Source organism: Mixophyes fleayi, chromosome 7, assembly GCF_038048845.1.
Source record: "Mixophyes fleayi isolate aMixFle1 chromosome 7, aMixFle1.hap1, whole genome shotgun sequence".
In the NCBI taxonomy this organism is placed as follows: domain Eukaryota; kingdom Metazoa; phylum Chordata; class Amphibia; order Anura; family Limnodynastidae; genus Mixophyes; species Mixophyes fleayi.
The window spans coordinates 114980640-115000721 of NC_134408.1; the positions used below are offsets into that span (position 1 = coordinate 114980640).

Sequence of the window (20082 nt, forward strand, 5' to 3'; positions counted from 1 at the left end):
GATGTTCTAAAGCAACCCTCCTAATGGTGGGACCGCTCTGACAGCCCGGCACGCAGAGCACTACGGGCAAAACTGGCGTCTGTGGACGCAAAGACATGGAATTGATACTCTGCAAAGCTGGTTCGCTGAGGCCCCATTTCTCGCTGCCCAAGACGCACCCACCGAACGAGTGGAATGGGCAATAGGTCGACCTGACACAGGTCGATTAGCACTGATGTAAGCCATCTTACAATGGATTGCTTTGAGGCTGGCCATTCTCTTTTATGTGAATCAAAAAGGATAAACAGCGCCCTGACCACATCCAAACACTCCATTGAATTCTGTCCAGAAGACGATGCCCCAGCCTGAAACACCGGAACCACAATTTCTTGGTTCATGTGGAATCCCGAAACCACCTTCGGTACGAACGAAGGAATAGTCCGCAGAACTACTCTGTCCTCGTGAAAATCAAATACGCCTCATGACAAGAGAGGGCTCCTAATTCTGACACACTGTGTGCTGATGCAATCGCCAGAAGGACTACTTTCCACGTTAAGGACCTTAGATCAGCGGAATGTAACAGTTCAAAAGGAGGCCCTTTAAGCATATCGAGTACCAGGTCCCATGGTGCCGTAGGCCGAACATAAGGCGGTTGGATATGCAAGAATCCCTGTAGCAAAGTCCTCATACCCGGCATGTCCGCCAAATGAAGGTGAAAGAAAACCGAAAAGGGCTGATATTTGTACCTTTAAAGAGGCCAAATGGAGACCTGCATCCAGGCCATCCTGGAGAAAAGCCAGGAAATGGGGAAAACGAAAAGACGTATGGCAGGACCGATTTTCACACCATCTGATATGTGCGCCAGATCCGATCGTAGATACGAGCCGAAACTGACTTATGAGCTTGCAACAAAGTATTCACAACTCTAGGAGAGAATCCTCTAGACCGCTAAAGGCCGGCTTCAACAGCCAGGCCGTTAAAGTTACCCGAGGCAAATCCTGATGTCAGAATGGGCTTTGGAGAAGGAGGTCGTCTCGCAGTGGTAGACGCACTCCTTGACCTACTGCCATCGAGATAATGTCTGCGCACCATAGCACTCCGCAGCCAGGTGGGAGGTACCAGAATCACTGAGAGTCCCCCTTGCTTTACTCGTCTGAGGACGTGGTGAATCATGGGTATGGGGAGGGGGGGGGGGGGGGGCAGATATCCTAACCTCAAGTCCCAGGGCATTGTCATGACTTCGACAGCTACTGCCAGGTGGTCCCTTGCCCTTGAGCAGAATCTCGGGACCTTCCTGTTGTGCCTCAACGCTATGAGATCCAGATTCGGAAGATCGCATCTCAGGATCAGCAACTGGAAGACCTCCGGATGTAGTGACCACTCCCCTAGCATCACTGCATGATGGCTTAGATAATCTGCCTCCCAGTTCTGGATGCCTGGGATGAACACCGCTGAGATTGAGGGAACATTCTGTTCTGCCCAGGCGAAGTTTTGTGCTGCCACCGTCATTGCTGCTGCACTTCTGGTTCTGCCCTGCCTGTTTACATAAGCCACTGCTGTGGCATTGTCAGATTGCAACATGACCGAACAACCCTAAAGCATGGTCTGGGAACCCCGAAGAGCCATTAGCATGGCCTTCAACTTCAACAGAAAGTTGATTGACCTGGAAGACTCCTGAGTCGACCAAAATCCCTGTAGATGTTAGGGAAGGTCCACAGCTCCCCAGCCCCTCAAGCTCGCATCTGTGGTTACTATGATCCAGGACCATGGGGCAAAGGACCTGCCTACTGCCAGGTGATCCTGGAACAACCACCACTGAAGAGACAGCCTTGCTTGTGAAGACAAGTGGATCCTCTGGCATTCCAAATGCAGATGGGAACCTGACCACTTTGATAAGAGGTCCCACTGGAAGCAGCGGGAATGGACCCGACCGTAAGGAATTGTTTGGAAGGTCGACACCATCTTCCCTAGGAGACGCATGCATAAGTAGATGGTAGGACTGTGAGTGGCCAGGACCTGTGCTGTTGGTTCCCGTAATGACCTGGCCTTGTCCTCCGGGATAAACACCTTTTGTTCTCTGGTGTCCATGATGAGCCCCAAGATGGTCATCCTCTGGCAGGGAATCAATTGTGATTTCCTTAGATTTATTACCCATGCATGGTGCTCCAAGATTCTGATGGTAAGAGTGAGGTGCTGTTTCAACAGCTTCGCTGATGCGGCCTTGATGGGTAGGTTGTCTAAATATGGTATTATCTTGACCCCTCTGGAACGAAGACACACCACCATTACGGACATGATTTTTGTGAACACACTGAGTGCTGTAGAGAGGCCGAAGGGGAGTGCCCTGAATTGGAAATGAGCCAATCCTACCGAAAATCTGAGAAGTGACTGATGTCCCTCCCAAATGGGGATGTGAAGGTAAGCGTCCTGTATATCTATCGAAGCTAAAAACTAGTCTGCCTCCAGTACATTGATCGAAGGGATTCCATATGAAACTTGTCCATCCTTAGGTGTATATTTAACATTTTTAGATTTAAGATGGATCGGAATGATCCATCCGGCTTCGGGACCAGAAACTGGTTTGAATAGAACCTCTGTCTTTTCTGGTTGTCCGATACCGTGCAAATGACTCCTGCAGAAAGAAGGAAAGCAACACAGAGCCGCATCGCCCGTCTCCTTTCTGGATCGCGGAGTAAGCTGTTGCAAAGAAGCAACGAGGGGCTGGACCTGACAGGTCTATCATATACCCTCTCGTCATGATCCTGCAAATCCAAAAGGTCTTGAGAGGACTGTATCCACTGATCTTTGAACAGACTTAATCGCCTCTCCCCACTTCTGCTTCCACAAGAAGGGGTGGATGGCAGTCAGGATGCTGTTTATTTCGTAGCTTAGCGGACTGCTGTCTCGTAGCGAGAGAGGACCTACCTCAATAAGAGTGTCCCCTGCTACCGGTCGGTCTGCCTCTACTCGTCTAACCCCTAGCAAGAGAGACCACCCGAAAGGGCTGCCGAAAGGAGCCAAAGCCAGGTTGTTTTGTCTTAGCAACGTTTACTGGCAGAAAAGAGCTTTTACCACCCATGGCCTGGCAAATCATATTGTCCAATTCAGGGCACCTTGCACTTGCACCTGAATATGATAAAGTTTCAAGTTATTTCTTAGATTCTGTATCTGCGTCCCAGGACCTCAGCCATAGGGTCCTTCTCGCTGCCACCGACGAAGCCTGTATGGAGGAGGAAACAGAGGCTGCATTTTGAGCTACCTCATAAGTATCCAGAGGCTTCCTTTATATGCAAGGCAAGGGAAAGCAATTCTGAATCCTGCAGTCCCTCGGCCAATTGTTCTGCCCATGCTTCCATCCCTCTGGCAACCAATGCCGATGAAAACATGGGTCTGAAAGAGGCGCATGTCTCTATAAAGATAGATTTTAACTGAGCCTCGACCTTGCGATCAGTTGCATCTTGCAGGGCTGCTGTACCTGGCACCGGAAGTGTAGTGTGTCGAGCTAAACGAGCTACCGGATTGTCAACCTTTGGGATCTGTTCCCAGCAGGCCAGGTCCTCTTCCTGTAACGGGTACAGTGTAAGGAATCTTCTTGGAATCGTAAACTTCTGGTCTGGATGTTTCAAAGCTAAAATGGAAAGCGCTTCTACTCATTTTTTTTTAAAAGACCCTGATCCGAAGATTTGAGTTCATCCAAATCCATAAGGTCCAAGGCTTGCCTCACTGCTAAAACCAGATCGTCAATGCCCTGATCTTCAGAGGATTCTTCCGGGTCCATGACCTGTGCAGAATCTGAGTCAAAAATGGCCTCGCCCTCCTCTTCTGAAGACCTCTCAGAATCAGAGAGGCATAGGAGAGGATTTGTATACCAAAGCCTCTTATTTCTAGAAAGTTTAGATCTTGGAGCCTCTCGAAAACGGTTTAATCTATCCAGGCCTCTGACCAAAGATAACGACCACGCTGGTTCTCCAGAGGTAGGGCTTGGGTCTGTGACAGCAGATGATGGACCTGCCACAGCCACCTATTATGTCCCAACTGTCACTGGCATCTCTAATGCCACAGGAAGGGAAGTTTGCACTGTAATCGGCAGGAACAGCAGAAACCGCTGTTAACCCCGTAGGCTTAGTAAGTAGTTGGACCAGAGAAGTAACCTTTGAATCGGTGCTGTTCTCCCTTTACTGTGGCAGCCACTGCATGTTCTATCCTCACTAAAAAAAAAATGGATCCTGCAGCTTAAGCCAAGATTACCCTCTCCTTTCTCTGAGGGGTGCTCTATGCCTGTGAAGGCAGCACCAGTTTTCGGGAGGCTGTTAGTGTGACAGCAGCTTGATTAAGCAGCCTGTCCACACTGTTAAAACACTGCCAGCTGTGTCAGTGAGAGCCGGTCGACTCTCACAAGACAGAGTAGTGTCGCTGCCCCATTGGAGTGTGCTCTCTATCTGTGGAACACACTCCTCAGATCCAAATAAAAGGGAAAAAAAAACAAAAAAAAACTACTAGCACAAAAAGTAAGCCCAACTCCCTTGGGCACTTAATATAAACTGAGGAACTACATGGGGTTGCATAGGGAAGGGGTCGGTCAGCTTGATACATTAAACAAGTTAACTAGTTAAGTGCCAACGCCACGCTCCCCTCATACAACCCATGGTAGCAGTGCCCCCCAGATAGGATGAAAGAGAAAACATGTTTAAGCTTGTTTAAAGTTTGCTGCGCAACATTTGGAAAGGCCTGTGAAATACTGGGAGAATATAGTGTGGTCAGATGAGAGCAAAATTGAACTCTTTTGATGCCATAGTACACACCATGTTTGGAGGAGAAATGGCACGACACATCACCCCAAAACACCATACCAACAGTGAAGTTTGGAGGTGGGAACATCATGATGTGGGACTGTTTTTCTGCACACAGTACTGGCATACTGCATTGAAGGAAGGATGAATGGAAAAATGTACAGAGACATTCTTGATAAAAATCTACCAGGATGCTGAAGGTGAAACGAGGGTGGCCATTTCAACAAGACAATGATCCCAAACACAGCCAAGGACACTCTCAATTGGTTTCAGAGAAAGAAAATAAAGCAACTAGAATGGCCCAGCCAATCACCTGACTTAAATCAAATTGAAAATCTATAGAAAGAACTAAAGACTAGAGTTCATAGAAGAAGCCCACGGAACCTTCAAGATTAGAAGACTGTTTGCGTTGAAGAATGGGGTAAAAGCGCACCTGAGCAATGCATGCGACTAGTTTCTCCATACAGGAGGTGTCTTGAAGCTGTCATTACCAACAAAGGCTTTTGTACAAAAGTATTAAATACATTTCAGGAAGCTTGTTCAATACTTTTTCCCTGTGTCATTTCACAAAACTTAATTTATGGACATCTATGGTTTGATTGCTTTGCATGTGTGGATTGATAGGGTTGTTGCTGACATTTGGTGTAAATTTAATTACAATAGCGACATTAAATATATATTTACTAAGAAAAATGTTGATGTGTTCAATACTTATTTCACGTGCTGTATGTTTTAGCCCTGCCCAGCATCAAGATATCTAAAGATTAAGACTATGTAGAACCCTTATGGGTAGATATACATGAAGAAAGAGCAGTAAAAGTACCGATATGAGTTTATTATGGGGCTACCATAAAACATTGCTGCCCTTTCAATTTGTAATCATTGATACCACTTTCACACTGCCCCCCTGGCAATAACCCGGTATATTGCTGGGTGACAGTGCAGGACACCCCGGGAAATTTCCTGGTAGATCCTGTTCACACTGAACACGGGTCTTCCTGGGTCTCCCCGGCAACATCACAAGAAGAGCTTTGATTGGCCCCTCTTGTAATTTTTTGTTTCTTGAAACATTACAATAGGTATTGGCGAGACCCGAATTGAAAAACCCAGGTCTCACCGTTTAGACTGAAGGCTACCCGGGTCAGACCCGGGAATAACCTTCCAAAAGACCCGGATCTAATATTCCGGGTCAGCCAACCCGTGAATTAACAGAGGTCCTGTTCACAATGAGCCTCGACCTGGGTCATCTGGGCTTGCCACAGCAATAACCCAGGTTTTTAAGGCAGTGTGAATGGGGTATTAATTTCACTACATAGAAAATGTGATCATTGTCATGGGTGATTTTAACTATCCAGATATACATTAGGACACTAATGCATAATTAGGATAATAACAGTTCTGGCAAATTATGTCAATTTTGATCTATTTTAAAAGACAAAAGTAGTCCCTAGCAGACCTCCTTCTCTTCTTGGATCTTCTACTAACAGAACATTGCAAAGCTCATGTGCACATGAGGGACATTTACAAGACAGTCACCCCAACATGCTAAAACACTTTGTAAGGGAGCGACAAAACTGTGAATTTTATAAAAGGTAAAGTGTAATCTGCTGAGAACTATTGAAGCTCCTAGCCTGAGAGAATGTACCAAAATGTTTTATATTTAAATAGATATTTTGTTACAACAATATTTAGGACCAGTTTTTAGAAATTACCATTTAGTTTCTGTTCTATTAATAAAAGGCCACCATGGAGTTTAAATAAAGCACTGCAGGTGGAGGGGAAGACCACTGAAATTAAAACTAGAAGAGGCTTAAATTAATCAATTTTAGAAGAGTAAGAAATGTAGCAAGATATGTAAAAAGCAAATCCGGTTAACAAAGCTGAGCTGAAAACAGATAACTAAAAAAGCAAGTCTAACCAAAACATACATATAGATAGCAAAAAACAAAACTGATATTGTGCAATTAAAATGATAAAGTAGGAAAATTAAATTTAGAAGCTGATCTTTTAAAGGTTTTCTTTTTAATCTGCATTCACAAAGGAGGAAGAAATACCTGGAAATAGCCTGTGCTCCAATTAAAATGTTTCTTGTCAAACACGTGGTGAGGTGTAGTCTCCTAAATAAGACTGATAAAACACCAAGCATAGGCGGTATCCACCAACGTGTGCTACAGGAACTAAATTAAGTACTTGATGGTTCACTATAACATATTAATGACCTCAATCAGATCAGTGTCCCAATAGTTGCAAAAGGCATATCCGATACCAATTTTTAAAAAGGGAAGAAAATCAAAACCAGGAAGTTAGAGACCATGGCTCATAATTTCAATCAGGACTAAATTTACAGGGATTATGAGGGGTGAGATTTGAAAACATAATATAACAGCTCAGAATGGTTTCATGAAAGGCCGATAATACATAGCACATAGGGCTAGATTTACTAAGCTGCGGGTTTGAAAAAGTGGGGATGTTACCTATAGCAACCAATCAGATTCTAGCTTTCATTTATTTAGCACCTTCTACAAAATGATAGCTAGAATCTGATTGGTTGCTATAGGCAACATCCCCACTTTTTCAAACCCGCAGCTTAGTAAATCTAGCCCATAGTATTCGTTTCAAACTGGAAATTACAGGTGCAATTTCAATATATTTGGATTTTGTGGAAGTGCTCTATACTGTTCCATATAATAGTCACCTTCATGTCCTTTATTTTCTACCTTGATCTAGTATTGGACTGATTTAGAAAATATACACATTTTTTGGGATCACAAAGCAGTGCTCACCTTTGCTCTGGACGGACGCCCACGGACAGGGACGCCATTGCTGTGACAGTCTCGGCTTCTTCGGTCTCACATTTCTGGGCCTCAATAAGTGAGTAGGAGACAGTTGAGGAAACGAGATTCAAACATGACCAGTATTCATCTAGGGAAGATGAGCAATTCAAAGGCCAGTATGTTATCAGAGCAACAACAAATGCTGGTGTGTATATACAGAAAGTCATTTAAAAAAAGGAGATTCCATACCAATGCTCTTACCATTATACTATGCTGGACTGTTAATGACCCATGTAAATGAGGACAATACTAAGCTGCTTCCCTCCTATGCCCTTTGAGTCAGATGTTTAACCCTGTACGTTTTGCTGACTTGTTCCTATTGTAAACCCCTCCAGAAAGCAAATGACTGTGCATGATACCCTTGTATGGTTTACATGTACTTCTCACACAGGTTTTAACATAGAACTATTTTTTTTTTTTAAGTGTCCCAATTTCCTTTTGTCGATCTTAATCATGTGATAATTATCTCCCAACAAGCTTGCGGTTCAGCCTTCCAGAAAGAAGGGAGGACTTAACCCAACCACTGTGTGTGTACTGGGTTTTTAGAAGGTGTAATTCTATGGAACAGATTCATAGGGGCAGATTCAATTTGCCGCGAAGTGAAGCAATGCATCAGACTTGCTCATTTTGTCACATTTCCCATAGAATTGCACAGAAAAATAAGCAGAGCTCTCTCACCGTAATAGTAGGCAATATGCACATCTGAACATCAGGGCGATGTACACCGCCACCTCGCGCTGCAATAAATCTGCCCCATAGAGTGACTATTTGACTGCTGATGCAGAGGATTTGTTCACATCTTTGTATTAGCCGTGTCAATGTTTAGTTACAAATACCTTCAAGTGCGCTGTTGTAATGTATTTTGCTTCGGACAGTCTTTTTTCTTTTTTTTGGAGATTGCACTACAAGTCATTGCTAAAATTGGGATATACCAAAGTCAATAAAAAAAATAAATAAAAAAAAAGCGAATAAGAAAAAGAGGACTGGCCAAAACACACTCACGGAGGAGATGTCACAAACTGCAGGTGTCTGAATAACTAAACGGAAGGTGTCCAACCACACTGACATTTATGGGCTTAAGGAAAAATTATCCCTTTTCTCTAACTGCTCTACAAATCATTGCTACCAATGGGGATGTACCAAAGTCAGATAGAGAAAAGGGCTCCTTGTTTCTTAACACAAAATGGAAGAGCTGTAACCACACTGCCATTTAGTTTTTCAGGGCCCTGCAGTTTGAGATATCTACTGTCTGTGTAGAGAACCATAGGTAGGAGATAAGGAAGCAGTGGCAGGAAGGGAATAAATAACTTTATATTGTATCCTGTCCACCGTGTGGCAGCACAATGGTTAGCATTGCTGCCTCCCAGAGTTAGGGTCATGGCCTGAATTGAACCCGTTACCCAATCTGTGTGGAGTTTGTATGTTCTCCATGTGTGTGTGAGTGGGTTTCCTCAGATTCCATATAAATACTGCTAGGGTGACTACTGATAAAAGGGACTCTAGTATATGTATGTGTCTGGTAGGGAATTCAGACTGTATGCTCTAACAGGGCAGAAATGATGTGAATGATTACATATTCTCTATACAGCATTACATAAGAGGATTGGCGCTATATGAATAAGTGAAAAAATAAAGAAGAAGTTATATTCTGTCTGTTATGCCTCCAGTTGTGACAAGATGCAACACCACTAATTAGTAGCACTATGTATGGGCCTATGAGAAAAGTATTTAACAGAGTACAAAGCATATGCACTACACTTTACTAGACAATTGTTTTTTTTTGGTTTAATATATTTACAGTTTGGGAGAACTCCCTCCCTCATTTATTTATTGCCCTTTTTCAAACATTTATGGGAACCCAGGAAACTTTCACATTAACAAAAATCTATCTTGATTAAAAAAACCTTATAAAAAGTAAAATCCACATAGTGTCTCTGGTCAGTGTTTTAAGCACATTATTTCAAGGGAGAGATATAGCATATCACACAAATCCCACTGCTTAGCATGTGTGCAGGAAATGTCATACCCAGACTCTATTAGTGAGCAGCCACATTGCAGAGACCCTTTGCAGCAACAATGGATATAAAAGATACCATGACATCATAACCTGCCATTACTGATTAGTTGCCCTCTGCTTTCTCTACTGAAGGAGCAATGATGAGGAACCTTGCTGCTCTGCACCAGTTCACAGTACTATTTTATAGGCCAGTAGACAGGCAGCGTCTTTATTTAAAAGCAACAGAGTTTGGGCAAGAGACAACTGCTGTTGGCGTCTACTTATATCATGCTCAGCTCCAGAGAACAACAGCACTACTTACAGTGTCAGTGGAAGCTAGAGCAGGGGCCTGACAGGCACTTAGAGCTTAGATCCATGAACCTTGATAAAAAAAAAGATGCAGCTTGGCTGGGTGGCTAAACTGTGCAAGGATCAGGTACCTGAGTAATTGTGTTTTCTGTGACCGACTAGAGCTGTGATTGGTGTAGGACCAGACCACATCCAGGTCTGTTTCACAGTCATTGTGCTCTCCCTGGAATGCAAAGTTTGCTTTTATAGTATGATATCAGAGGGCACCTGATGAAGTCCCAGTGATGAACCGCTAAGGGTCATGGCCTAACGATCCAAATCATGCAGTAAGCTCTGTATCATATACTGATTTGCTGTGAGCAGCAGCTTAAGGAGTAACTCTGGTGCTTTCGCTGATAGATTTTAGGTTTATAAGCATTGATATTATCTTTCTCCGGTATGTACATTAACTGTTAACTTTAAGCTATTAAAGACATTGTTTTCAATGCACTATGCAACCCCTTTATGTTACTTTTACAGAATTACCTTAACCCAGTGGTTCCCAAAGTGTGCGCCACTGTCACAGGTGTGCAACGGCCAGGAAGAGAAAAAAACAAAACAAAAAAAAAAAAACCCTTACTAATATGGCGGCGCCCAGGACCAAGCATCCTCCCTCCTCCCTTATCCCTTATCACTGAATTTCGGGCATGACATCACGCCCGACAGTCCTGGTGCCGGGCGCCACCGGATTGGTAAGGTTTTTTTTTTTTGTCTCTTCCTGGCCCCCGGGATGGGGGAGGGCACAGAGTGTGCGGATGGGGGAGGGCACAGAGTGTGCGGATGAGGGAGGGCACAGAGTGTGCGGATGAGGGAGGGCACAGAGTGTGCGGATGGGGGAGGGCACAGAGTGTGCGGATGGGGGAGGGCACAGAGTGTGCGGATGGGGGAGGGCACAGAGTGTGCGGATGGGGGAGGGCACAGAGTGTGCGGATGAGGGAGGGCACAGAGTGTGCGGATGAGGGAGGGCACAGAGTGTGCGGATGGGGGAGGGCACAGAGTGTGCGGATGGGGGAGGGCACAGAGTGTGCGGATGGGGGAGGGCACAGAGTGTGCGGATGAGGGAGGGCACAGAGTGAGTTGGCTGTAAATTATTCTTTGACAGAAATATAATTTAAAAAAGTATATAAAAATATTCTTTTCCCTTGGATTTATGTGTATTATTTTTGCATACAACTAAATAAGTTTTTCTGTCCTGACCTAAATACTTATTACGTTTTTTTTTTTGACCCAACTACTTAGAAAACGGGACTGCTCGGTAATTATTTTGGAGTGGTGCCTTGAAAGAATTATGGAGACTAAGGGTGCCGCAAACTGCAAAAGTTTGGGAACCACTGCATTAACCCATGAGGATTTGGGAAAAATGTATAAAGTGTGTGTGCGCAAGCAGACTGAAGCAAAGTCTTGGTGCAAGGAAGCATTCTGGATAGTGTATGCTGAGAAGACCATTTCAGCATAGCAGCTGATTTTAGTTCTGGACAATTGAGTATATGCATGTTACTAATGACTGATAAAAATCTGTGCATGTTTTTTGAAGAGGTATACACCATACTATATTTGCTTTAATATATATTTTCTAATTAAAAACGTTAGGACCAACTAGAAAGTGTATATGGCTTGGGTATACTTTGATAAAAACATACGAGTGGCTTATTTTGCACATTCAGTTTTTAATTTAGGTTTTTAACAACCAAGACACGTTAGACACAACACATTTCCTGAACACTGCATAATCCTCATTCTTCATCGGCTGTGATAATGATGTGTTAAATCAGGAAAGGTATGATTTATAGCTGCTTAAAGCCACATACCAACTAATGTTAAAAAACATGGACTTACAAGCATTTGTAATGCTAGTGCAACATGGATCCCACGGGGTAAAAGTAGGCATAGCAACTCATGTTTTACTTGCGTTTGGATGCATTGTATTCATGTTGCAATTTTTTGAATGCTTCTTGGTCCAATGTGTTTAACGCAAGTGAAAATGCTAGTTAACCACATGTCAAAAGCAAGTCAAACACTAGTGGGTGTAATGACATTTATAATGATGTCCTGTAATTAATGCTCCAAACAATAAAACTATAAATGTAATATTTGTCACTCCAATCATATTGGATTTAAATCACTGTTGGTCCACGGTAAGAGCAGTCTCTTTCGCCTACCTGTGTCTATTGCCTCAAGGGGTCTGCATCCGTTTTACAGCGTAGCACAAATTAACAAGACCATAGAGATAAAGTGTAATGCATAAAATGAATCTACACCTCTAAATCCATTTTTAAACAATAGCAAGTTAAACACAACATTGTGTCGCTTTCAGTATCAATGTCTTGTCATACAATAGGAAGATTTTAGATCACCAATTGACAAGGTTGTTTAAAAAGCCAGAGTTAGACTTATTTAGCAAATATCACCAAATAAGACTAGACTTCTTTTTAGAATCAGTAAACATACACATAAAGCAATTCCAAATACAAATGACAATTATATGTTATTTTTGATTGATCACTGGACACCACCTTATATTAAAACCATTGATTTTCTATAGCATATTATCCATTTACAATTGAGGATGTGGAAGCTCATTTGTATGACAATACAATCACCATTTAAATCCATGCACTTAAACACATTCAAAGTATACAAAATGCACCATTCTGAGGGATTTGTGCTGGACTGGTTTCTTGTGGAAACATGAGCTGTGCCCTATTTGTATAAAGGCACCTTTATTTTCACCATTGTAGCATTAGTACATGTTTGGTCCAACTGTTCAATACCTACTGTGGATCTGAATGACTTTCTCCATGGAACTCACTGCATTGCTGTTTGGTCTCTGCTGCAGCACAGACTCGGGGAGGGGCTCTAGCTGTTAGGGAAAGAGCAAAGAAATTAGCAACTCAGGTTAATATTCTTCACACAACCCAACACATGATCAATGTATTTTACACCATTAGATGTACAGTTTCCCTATAGTCTTAAATTGCTATGCACTGGTCGCTCCTTGATGGAATGCCTTAATTAAAGTAACACATATTGCCCTCCTGCACAGAAGTGCTCACAGCGAATCTTTGCCCCAGCGAACAATTGGCAATTTTGATTTAGTTCCTGTGTCTCCTGTGTTAGGAAAGCAGAGTCTGGGCGTATGGGAGAAAAATTCAACTGCAATGGAATCAAGAGAACCAGAAAATATATTGATGCACAAGCAAGAGGTAATAGGCCAACAGCATCGATTTGAAAAATGACAATGCTGGGCGGAGTACCTCTAAAGAGCAGTGAGAGACAGTTTTACGCTTACCTCGTTACCTAGTAAAGCGGACACACAAGCTTCAGAAGCATCACAAATTGCTGTCAAATCGTGACCTCCCTCCAATGCCAGAATGACACGACCCCCAGCTAACTCCATAAGTTGCTTTGTCAGATAACCAAAACCTTAGAAAAAACAAAAAAGGAAAAACTATGGTTATGGATATTTTATTTTATTTTAAATCCACAATAAAAAAATAAATAAAATAAAAAAAATCTAATTTTAATCCATTTAAATAATGTGGATTAGTAGTATGGATTGCTAGGGGGGATGAATGTAGAAGTAAAACAGCCATTGCAGTATCTCTTCAGGAACAAAATGTCAATTTGGTCACTGGCCAGCAGAAACTTTCCAAGCTAGGTGATCTTTTATCTTAATGATTTGGTTGTCCGAAATGGAACATTAATTGTTTATAATCTACATACTCTGTGAAGCAGCAGCTCATGTTTGCCCACAAAAGCTAAAACCAGGAGAAAACCCTTCTGGCTCTTTAAGGGGACCCTGGTGGTGACACATTTAGCACAGTGTTCTATATCGACCATTCATGGAGCTAATGATTGTAAAGTTTCCAAAATCACTACAAAGGAGGCTGGAGCTGTCACTGAAAGCTCAGATAGAGTGCAGGAGGAGACACAGAAGGGACCTCCCACAGGACACACACAATGTAAAAGCCAATTCATATGAAGTCCCAGCATTGTAGAATGTGCCACTCAGGAGATAACAGATTAACAGATGCATAGGGAAATGCTTATTTAAGTTGGCTCAAGAAGCATATTTAGAATAGGAATGGATGGTAGTGTTCTTTAGCGAAAGAACATGCTGCATGTTTGTTTCGTCCACGCTTTTTTGTTTTTTTTTGCTCTCGTGATGTAATTTTCTTCAACAACTTTCTGATGTTATGACATACTTGTCACAATCGATTTTGGGGTTAAGTCTAAATCAATATAGTAAAATAAAATCTCACAAAAAAAGTAGGTGTACATTTAGAATATTAGGAAAATCTTAGAAAGACTTGCCTCAATGTAAAAATATATCATACCTTAACTTATCACACATATAAAAGTTTTACAACTTCTAGGATAATACTGTTGCAGGGGTGGGTGGCGCAGAATCCTGAGCCTGGGGGCAGGTCTAGTTCTTTAAGTCCCAGCCCCATTGGAGCTTACAATCTAAATTTCCTGACATAGCGGTCGATTTTTTGACAGAAGCCAGTTTAACCTACTCGTATATTTTTGGACTGTGGGAGGGAAAACAAAGATCCTGGAGGAAATCTCCCCATGCAAACATGGGGAGAACATACAAATGCCACATGAAGAGGGACTGGTTGGAATCAAACCCATGACCCCAACTCTGAGGCAGCAATGCTAAAGACTGTGCCAACAGGGTGACAGTGTACAGGATACAATATACCTTAAAACACTAACATTAAATTTATAAGATACTGAAATATAAAAGTTCTTTCAGTCCCCTGAATGCAGTTCCATCCTCGGTACCTGGCCAACTACGAGGACTTCAGGTTCCAGTGAATCAGACACAGTACTCACATGGAACACTGTGCACAGCACAATGTGTATGCCTGGGACACCACACTGATAAAAGGCTTTGGTGGTGTCACAATAGTGGTTTACGTGGGTGTCAGTAAAATGATTATGATTTCTTTGTGGATTTGAAAGAATCAACTAGTGTAGGTAAGAACGAGGAGAGGATATTACACACAACCATAGTAGTAGGGTAAGTCCCAATGGTGGAGTAGTTTCTTTAAATGGCGCATACATATGTCAAACAGCAAGAAACGTCCTGGTGCAGAGCTAGTTGCTGCTTGCAAAGGAGGACTATTGCTGAACATTGAAAAAAAGATTGATTAAGGCCTTTGTCCATTCCTAGCTGTAGAAAGCAGCGTATTTAAAGTATGCTACAAGCCTGCCAGAAGAGTTGGGAAGTGTGACACTATGCTAGGAAGAATTTCCATGTGAGGCGACAGGCTTTGGAGGTGGCCAGTTTTCTTTCCCGACGCAGTATGCTCAGAACAGAATCCAAAAAGCCCTTTGTTTTTCATAATTAGCACTCAGCATTCAGGTAGAGAAAACGGACATTAAGAAGCTGTGCTGGTCCTTGAGTGAGCAGGTCTGAAAAGAGAGGTGGGCTGACTAACATGTAGACAAAATCTAAGTACCATCACTTGAAATAGGTACCCCAATGAAAAGCTACACAGAATACCAGAGCATCATCAATGAATGTGGCCAGTGTCTCTCAAATTAACTAAATTAAATACTAGATTGCAGGTGTTCCGAAATGTCATGAATTCTATTTTGGGTGACCTAAGTAGTTCTCATAAAACTTCCACGTCGAGTAACCATTGTCCTCAGTATTGTGGTTGAGGTATATTTTGTGATTTTGTTATTGTGAAATGAAGACAGCCAAGATCTCGGTGATATGAATTTCTACCCCTAACATTCTAGAAACCTCCACTAATGCTTCTTTATTTGGGTGCTTCCTTGGTAGCTGATACAGGCAACTGCTGTCATACTAACTGAATTCAGACCAGACGTCTCTGAAAAGATTTGTCAAATGAACCAGGGCCACGGACACCAATTGTCACTTAAGGATATTTACTGGAAGATGGGATTCCTGCTGGGACCAGCAAACATAACATGTTAGTGGGAGCATCACCACTCCCTAACTGGAAACATACTTCTCGGTCATTAGGAGTCTGGTTTGTTGGACCTAGGATTGCCCTATTTGTAGGTGTGAAGTTTAGTAAGTTGGAGCGAATGTGGTCTTTGAGAGGAATAATCTGTAATTTTTGCTCAAGTGTTATAAAAACTTGCATTCATGGGGTCTCACGTGGACTTGGGGAAAAAAAAGATTTAGAGAAAAGACTGAGACCTAGCAAACGGCTAGAAATTGGGCAAGTTGAACAACATGGACTGCATTCAGACTACAATTTAAGGAAATGTCAGCTGAAAGACATGTCTTATACACAATGCCATAATATGTAATTTTTCTTTGGAATATGATAACTAAACAAAAACACACATGCATATAGATATTCTTACACAAAGTCTTCATTATTTCTGTAAAATTCCATTATCTCCCCTTTACCTTATTTGACATTTTAATTGCCACCTTAGACATCACTGCAATATTGTAGCAGTCATGTGGATCAAACACTAACCATGTACACTTACATTTAGCTGACACTGTGTACCCTCCCAGAGGAGATGGATGCCCTTCTACAGCATCAAATCCTGCAGACACCAAAACTACTTCTGGGGAAAACTCATTGGCTATCGGCAGCACCACAGTCCTAAAAGCAAAGCACAAAAAAGGTCATGAAAAGACTCACAAAACTTCCAACTGTACAAACATTGATACAAATGCACAGAGAAGAAAGGTAGTTAACTGCTTAACCATCTATTGCCATTTTATGGAGGCTGGATAAGGGCTATGCATACTGCCAAGTACAAAAATTGTGTTCTGCCCCTATAAAATAAAAAGAATAAAAACTATTTCTAAATTAGAGAAAATTATATATTCCATTAATTTGTATATTTAGAGGAAGAAATGTGAGAACATTTCAAGAAGGACACAACTTTCTTTGATAAGAATGAGCATTATCATAGCAAAAGTACATACACATATATACACACACACATATACACACACACACATACACACACACACACATACACACACACACCCTAAAAATTGAAGGATTCTTTAAAAATGTTACCAAGAAAGCCATATTATGGAAAGTTCTATACAAGATGCACTAATAAAGTTATTTAACTAGCACATAGCAAAAATGCTAAAACATGTTTGGTCATGAAACTAAGCAGTCACTGAGGAGCTAAAACTTGCAATTTAAAATGGCAAATAAAAAGATCTTCAAAACTCAATTATCCATTGCATGCAGAGAAATACTGTGTATTCGAAGTGGCAACTGCTTAATAACACAAACCATTGTAGCTGTTACTGGTACAGTAAAGGTAATTTAATCCCAGCAGGGTTTCATTTTACCTGAATGCAGCCAAGTACTCTGCATCACCCATAGGTGGATCCAAGCCTCCAGTAAAAGCCATGTTTACGTTGAAACCCACAGCAGCCCCGGTGCCAACCTGAACACAAACAAAGCAAATATCAATTCTCAAACACTCTTAAAAAATGCATTTTACAAAGCTCCTCTAGTGGAGGAAAAAGTGGAATATTGTGTTCAATATTAAACCAAAGTTTTTATGTAGACATCAGGGGCAGAAGACTGCACAAAAAAGTAGTGTTATAAAAGAGATAAAAGAAAAACCTCCCCTCAAGCCAAATCAGAAATCAATTTACACAGGACCCAAATAGGGATTAAAGGAATGTTCAAGACAACAACTGTTTACCAGTCAGGTCCGGAAGTGAAAGTGTTCACATGGTAATAAATGTGTGATTATTATAGATACAATCTGTGTGATATCCCAAGAAACTTACTGCTAGAGCAGAATAAGCTATAAGTTAAGGAGCAATTAAACCATAAAACTGTAAGACCAAGTGGCTGTACAGTTTTATTGCTTCTTCGCTTACGGCTTACTCCGCTATTGCAGTAAAGGAATGGAAGACGAATACACTCAACAGGTCAGAAAAGAGTGCAACGTCAGGACGATTTTCCAACTATCAATATAAATCTCCAAGCGCTCCTAGAACATGTAGGGCTGCAACCTCCGCAAATTTAAGCAATAAGAACGAATATTGAGCTCCGACACACTGACAAGGCTGCAAATAGAAACCAGTCATTCAAAAGAAGAATGAATGGTAGAATAAAAGGCTAAATAAATCTGGAGTGAATGCAGGCTAAGATTGAGTTCCCAGCAGCTGGACCAGATGTCTAAAAGTGAGACTCACAGAATAAGCATTTTAAACTACTGGAGAACATTGCAGAGGCAGAAGTGACAAATGAAGACAAAATCATGCCATATTTATTCTGCAGGGATAAGATGCTGACAATGGAAACCAGTCTCTATATCTGGATTGTAAATGACAGTCAGAACTGTATTTTTCTGTGATAATCATAATGTGACACACACACACACACTTTTCTCTACGTGCTTCATAAAAGTCAAAGTTTTGGACTCTTGGGTTCAAACTAGTTTCTCCCGGGAGCAGCACACTGCTTGCTACTCCAAGGCAGAAATGGGGATTCCTGAAGGGCCTAGCCAGTGAGATAAGAAAACCAATCACCCATCCTGACTCATGCCCATTGTTACACTGGGCCAAGTGAAAACGAAGAATATTCCATTGTGGTTGAATTTCCAACTGTACAAAGAAAATATTGAAAAGTTTTAAATAAAAGTATAAAGAGTTGCGTTAAGAACTGTGATGATCTGTTCCAGTCTCTGTTTACATTAATCTTAGAACACATCCAAATTTGAAAAATGAAGACATAGAAAGAGAAGGTCAAATACATGAAAACAAAAAACTTTGTTTGGAGAGGATTTGACATATTGGATGTTGAAAGCCAATACAAACTCCTGCTGTTGCCTTGAACAACATTGTATAGATACAGAACAAGCACCACAAACATCCAGTACAAATGAGCTGTCAATGCAGCTGCCGTTCTCCTAATCACTCGTAAATCAAACCAAACAGGAACCGATAGTAAAATGAATGAAGACAAAACATAGGCATGTGCAATAACCACCCCATATGGTGTACATTTAAACACTAGTGCCTAGAGATACAATAAATTGTCCCAGACATAGAGCTGAACAGACGTCATAGCTACATCAATAAAAGGAAAACTCTGCTTATCTATTTTTATAGTGAACACCCTTTCCACAGACTGGAGTCCAATGTCCAGGTTGATTGTTAACTGGTGCATGACCAATCACACTGACATGTTCTGGGTAACCATATGCACTGCAGAAAATCAAACTTTACAAACGTAAATTAGAACATTGTATCCGCACCATGCTACATATGCTCTGAAACAACCATGCAAACAAAGAATCTGTTTTTATTTAGTACTTGTCCATTCAGAGCACTCGTTTTGCTAGGAGGTCACTCATGTGTGATCCACAGCTAACTTAGGTAATGAATCTACAGAAAGCCCTGACATACCAGGCTACCCTAGCCTCCCAGACCTGGCAAGTCTTGAGCTCCCATTTTGGGAGAATCAGGACCATTTATTGCACAGCAAGACCAATCACAATTTTGACCTTGGAGGCAGCGGAAGAGCGACATGAACCTGTACCATGAGCGCACCACATTCATGCATAAACAGTATACAAGTTTGTGAGTGTTTAGCTTACATAATACATATTTACACTTTTCTGGTTTAAACACTTTCAGTCAAAGGCTGCTACATCTCTACTTCATTAAACCTTTTACCTAAACAACCTGCATGCCACGTCCCATTCATTAAAAATAAATACATTTCTCTAAACAGAATAAAACGTGTAAGAAAATAAACCAAAAAGGTTTTGCATAAAAAATATATATCTATTTAAATAGAAGAAATTAGTCTCCCTCAACTCCACCAGCAGGGGGCAACAATGCACAGATTATGTAAATCTATATTAAGGTAGGGAAAAAAAAAAAATAGGAAACAACATTGTGCACAGTTAGGAAAACAAATGCCACTTAAATTCTATGAACATTTGAATCCTCCTCATGTATATTCAGGTTTCCATGGAGTTCTCTTGAAATTTTTGGGAACACTGTTACCAACTCAAGTTATAAGGTGCAATTCTATAAAATTACAAAGGAAAAATAGAGTAAAAGTAACTTATCACTCTGTGAAATATTACCCTAGCTTAAAGCCATATCAACAATCTAAAAGTTTAAGCGCAGAGGAAAAAC

General features: G+C 41.5%; 1 protein-coding gene across 2 annotated transcripts in view; it reads right to left on the reverse strand.

The window, feature by feature from the left end:
- The window catches only part of HDAC4 (histone deacetylase 4), a 128508-nt gene that overhangs the window by 11662 nt on the left and 96764 nt on the right, over positions 1–20082 (reverse strand). For both annotated transcript variants that reach the window (XM_075180437.1, XM_075180436.1), the window contains 5 exons: positions 17266–17363; positions 16434–16552; positions 13237–13370; positions 12723–12807; positions 7553–7691 (listed from right to left, as the gene is read on the reverse strand). In XM_075180437.1, the coding sequence (XP_075036538.1) occupies positions 7553–7691; positions 12723–12807; positions 13237–13370; positions 16434–16552; positions 17266–17363 (575 nt within the window). The remainder of the gene's footprint in view (positions 1–7552; positions 7692–12722; positions 12808–13236; positions 13371–16433; positions 16553–17265; positions 17364–20082) is intronic.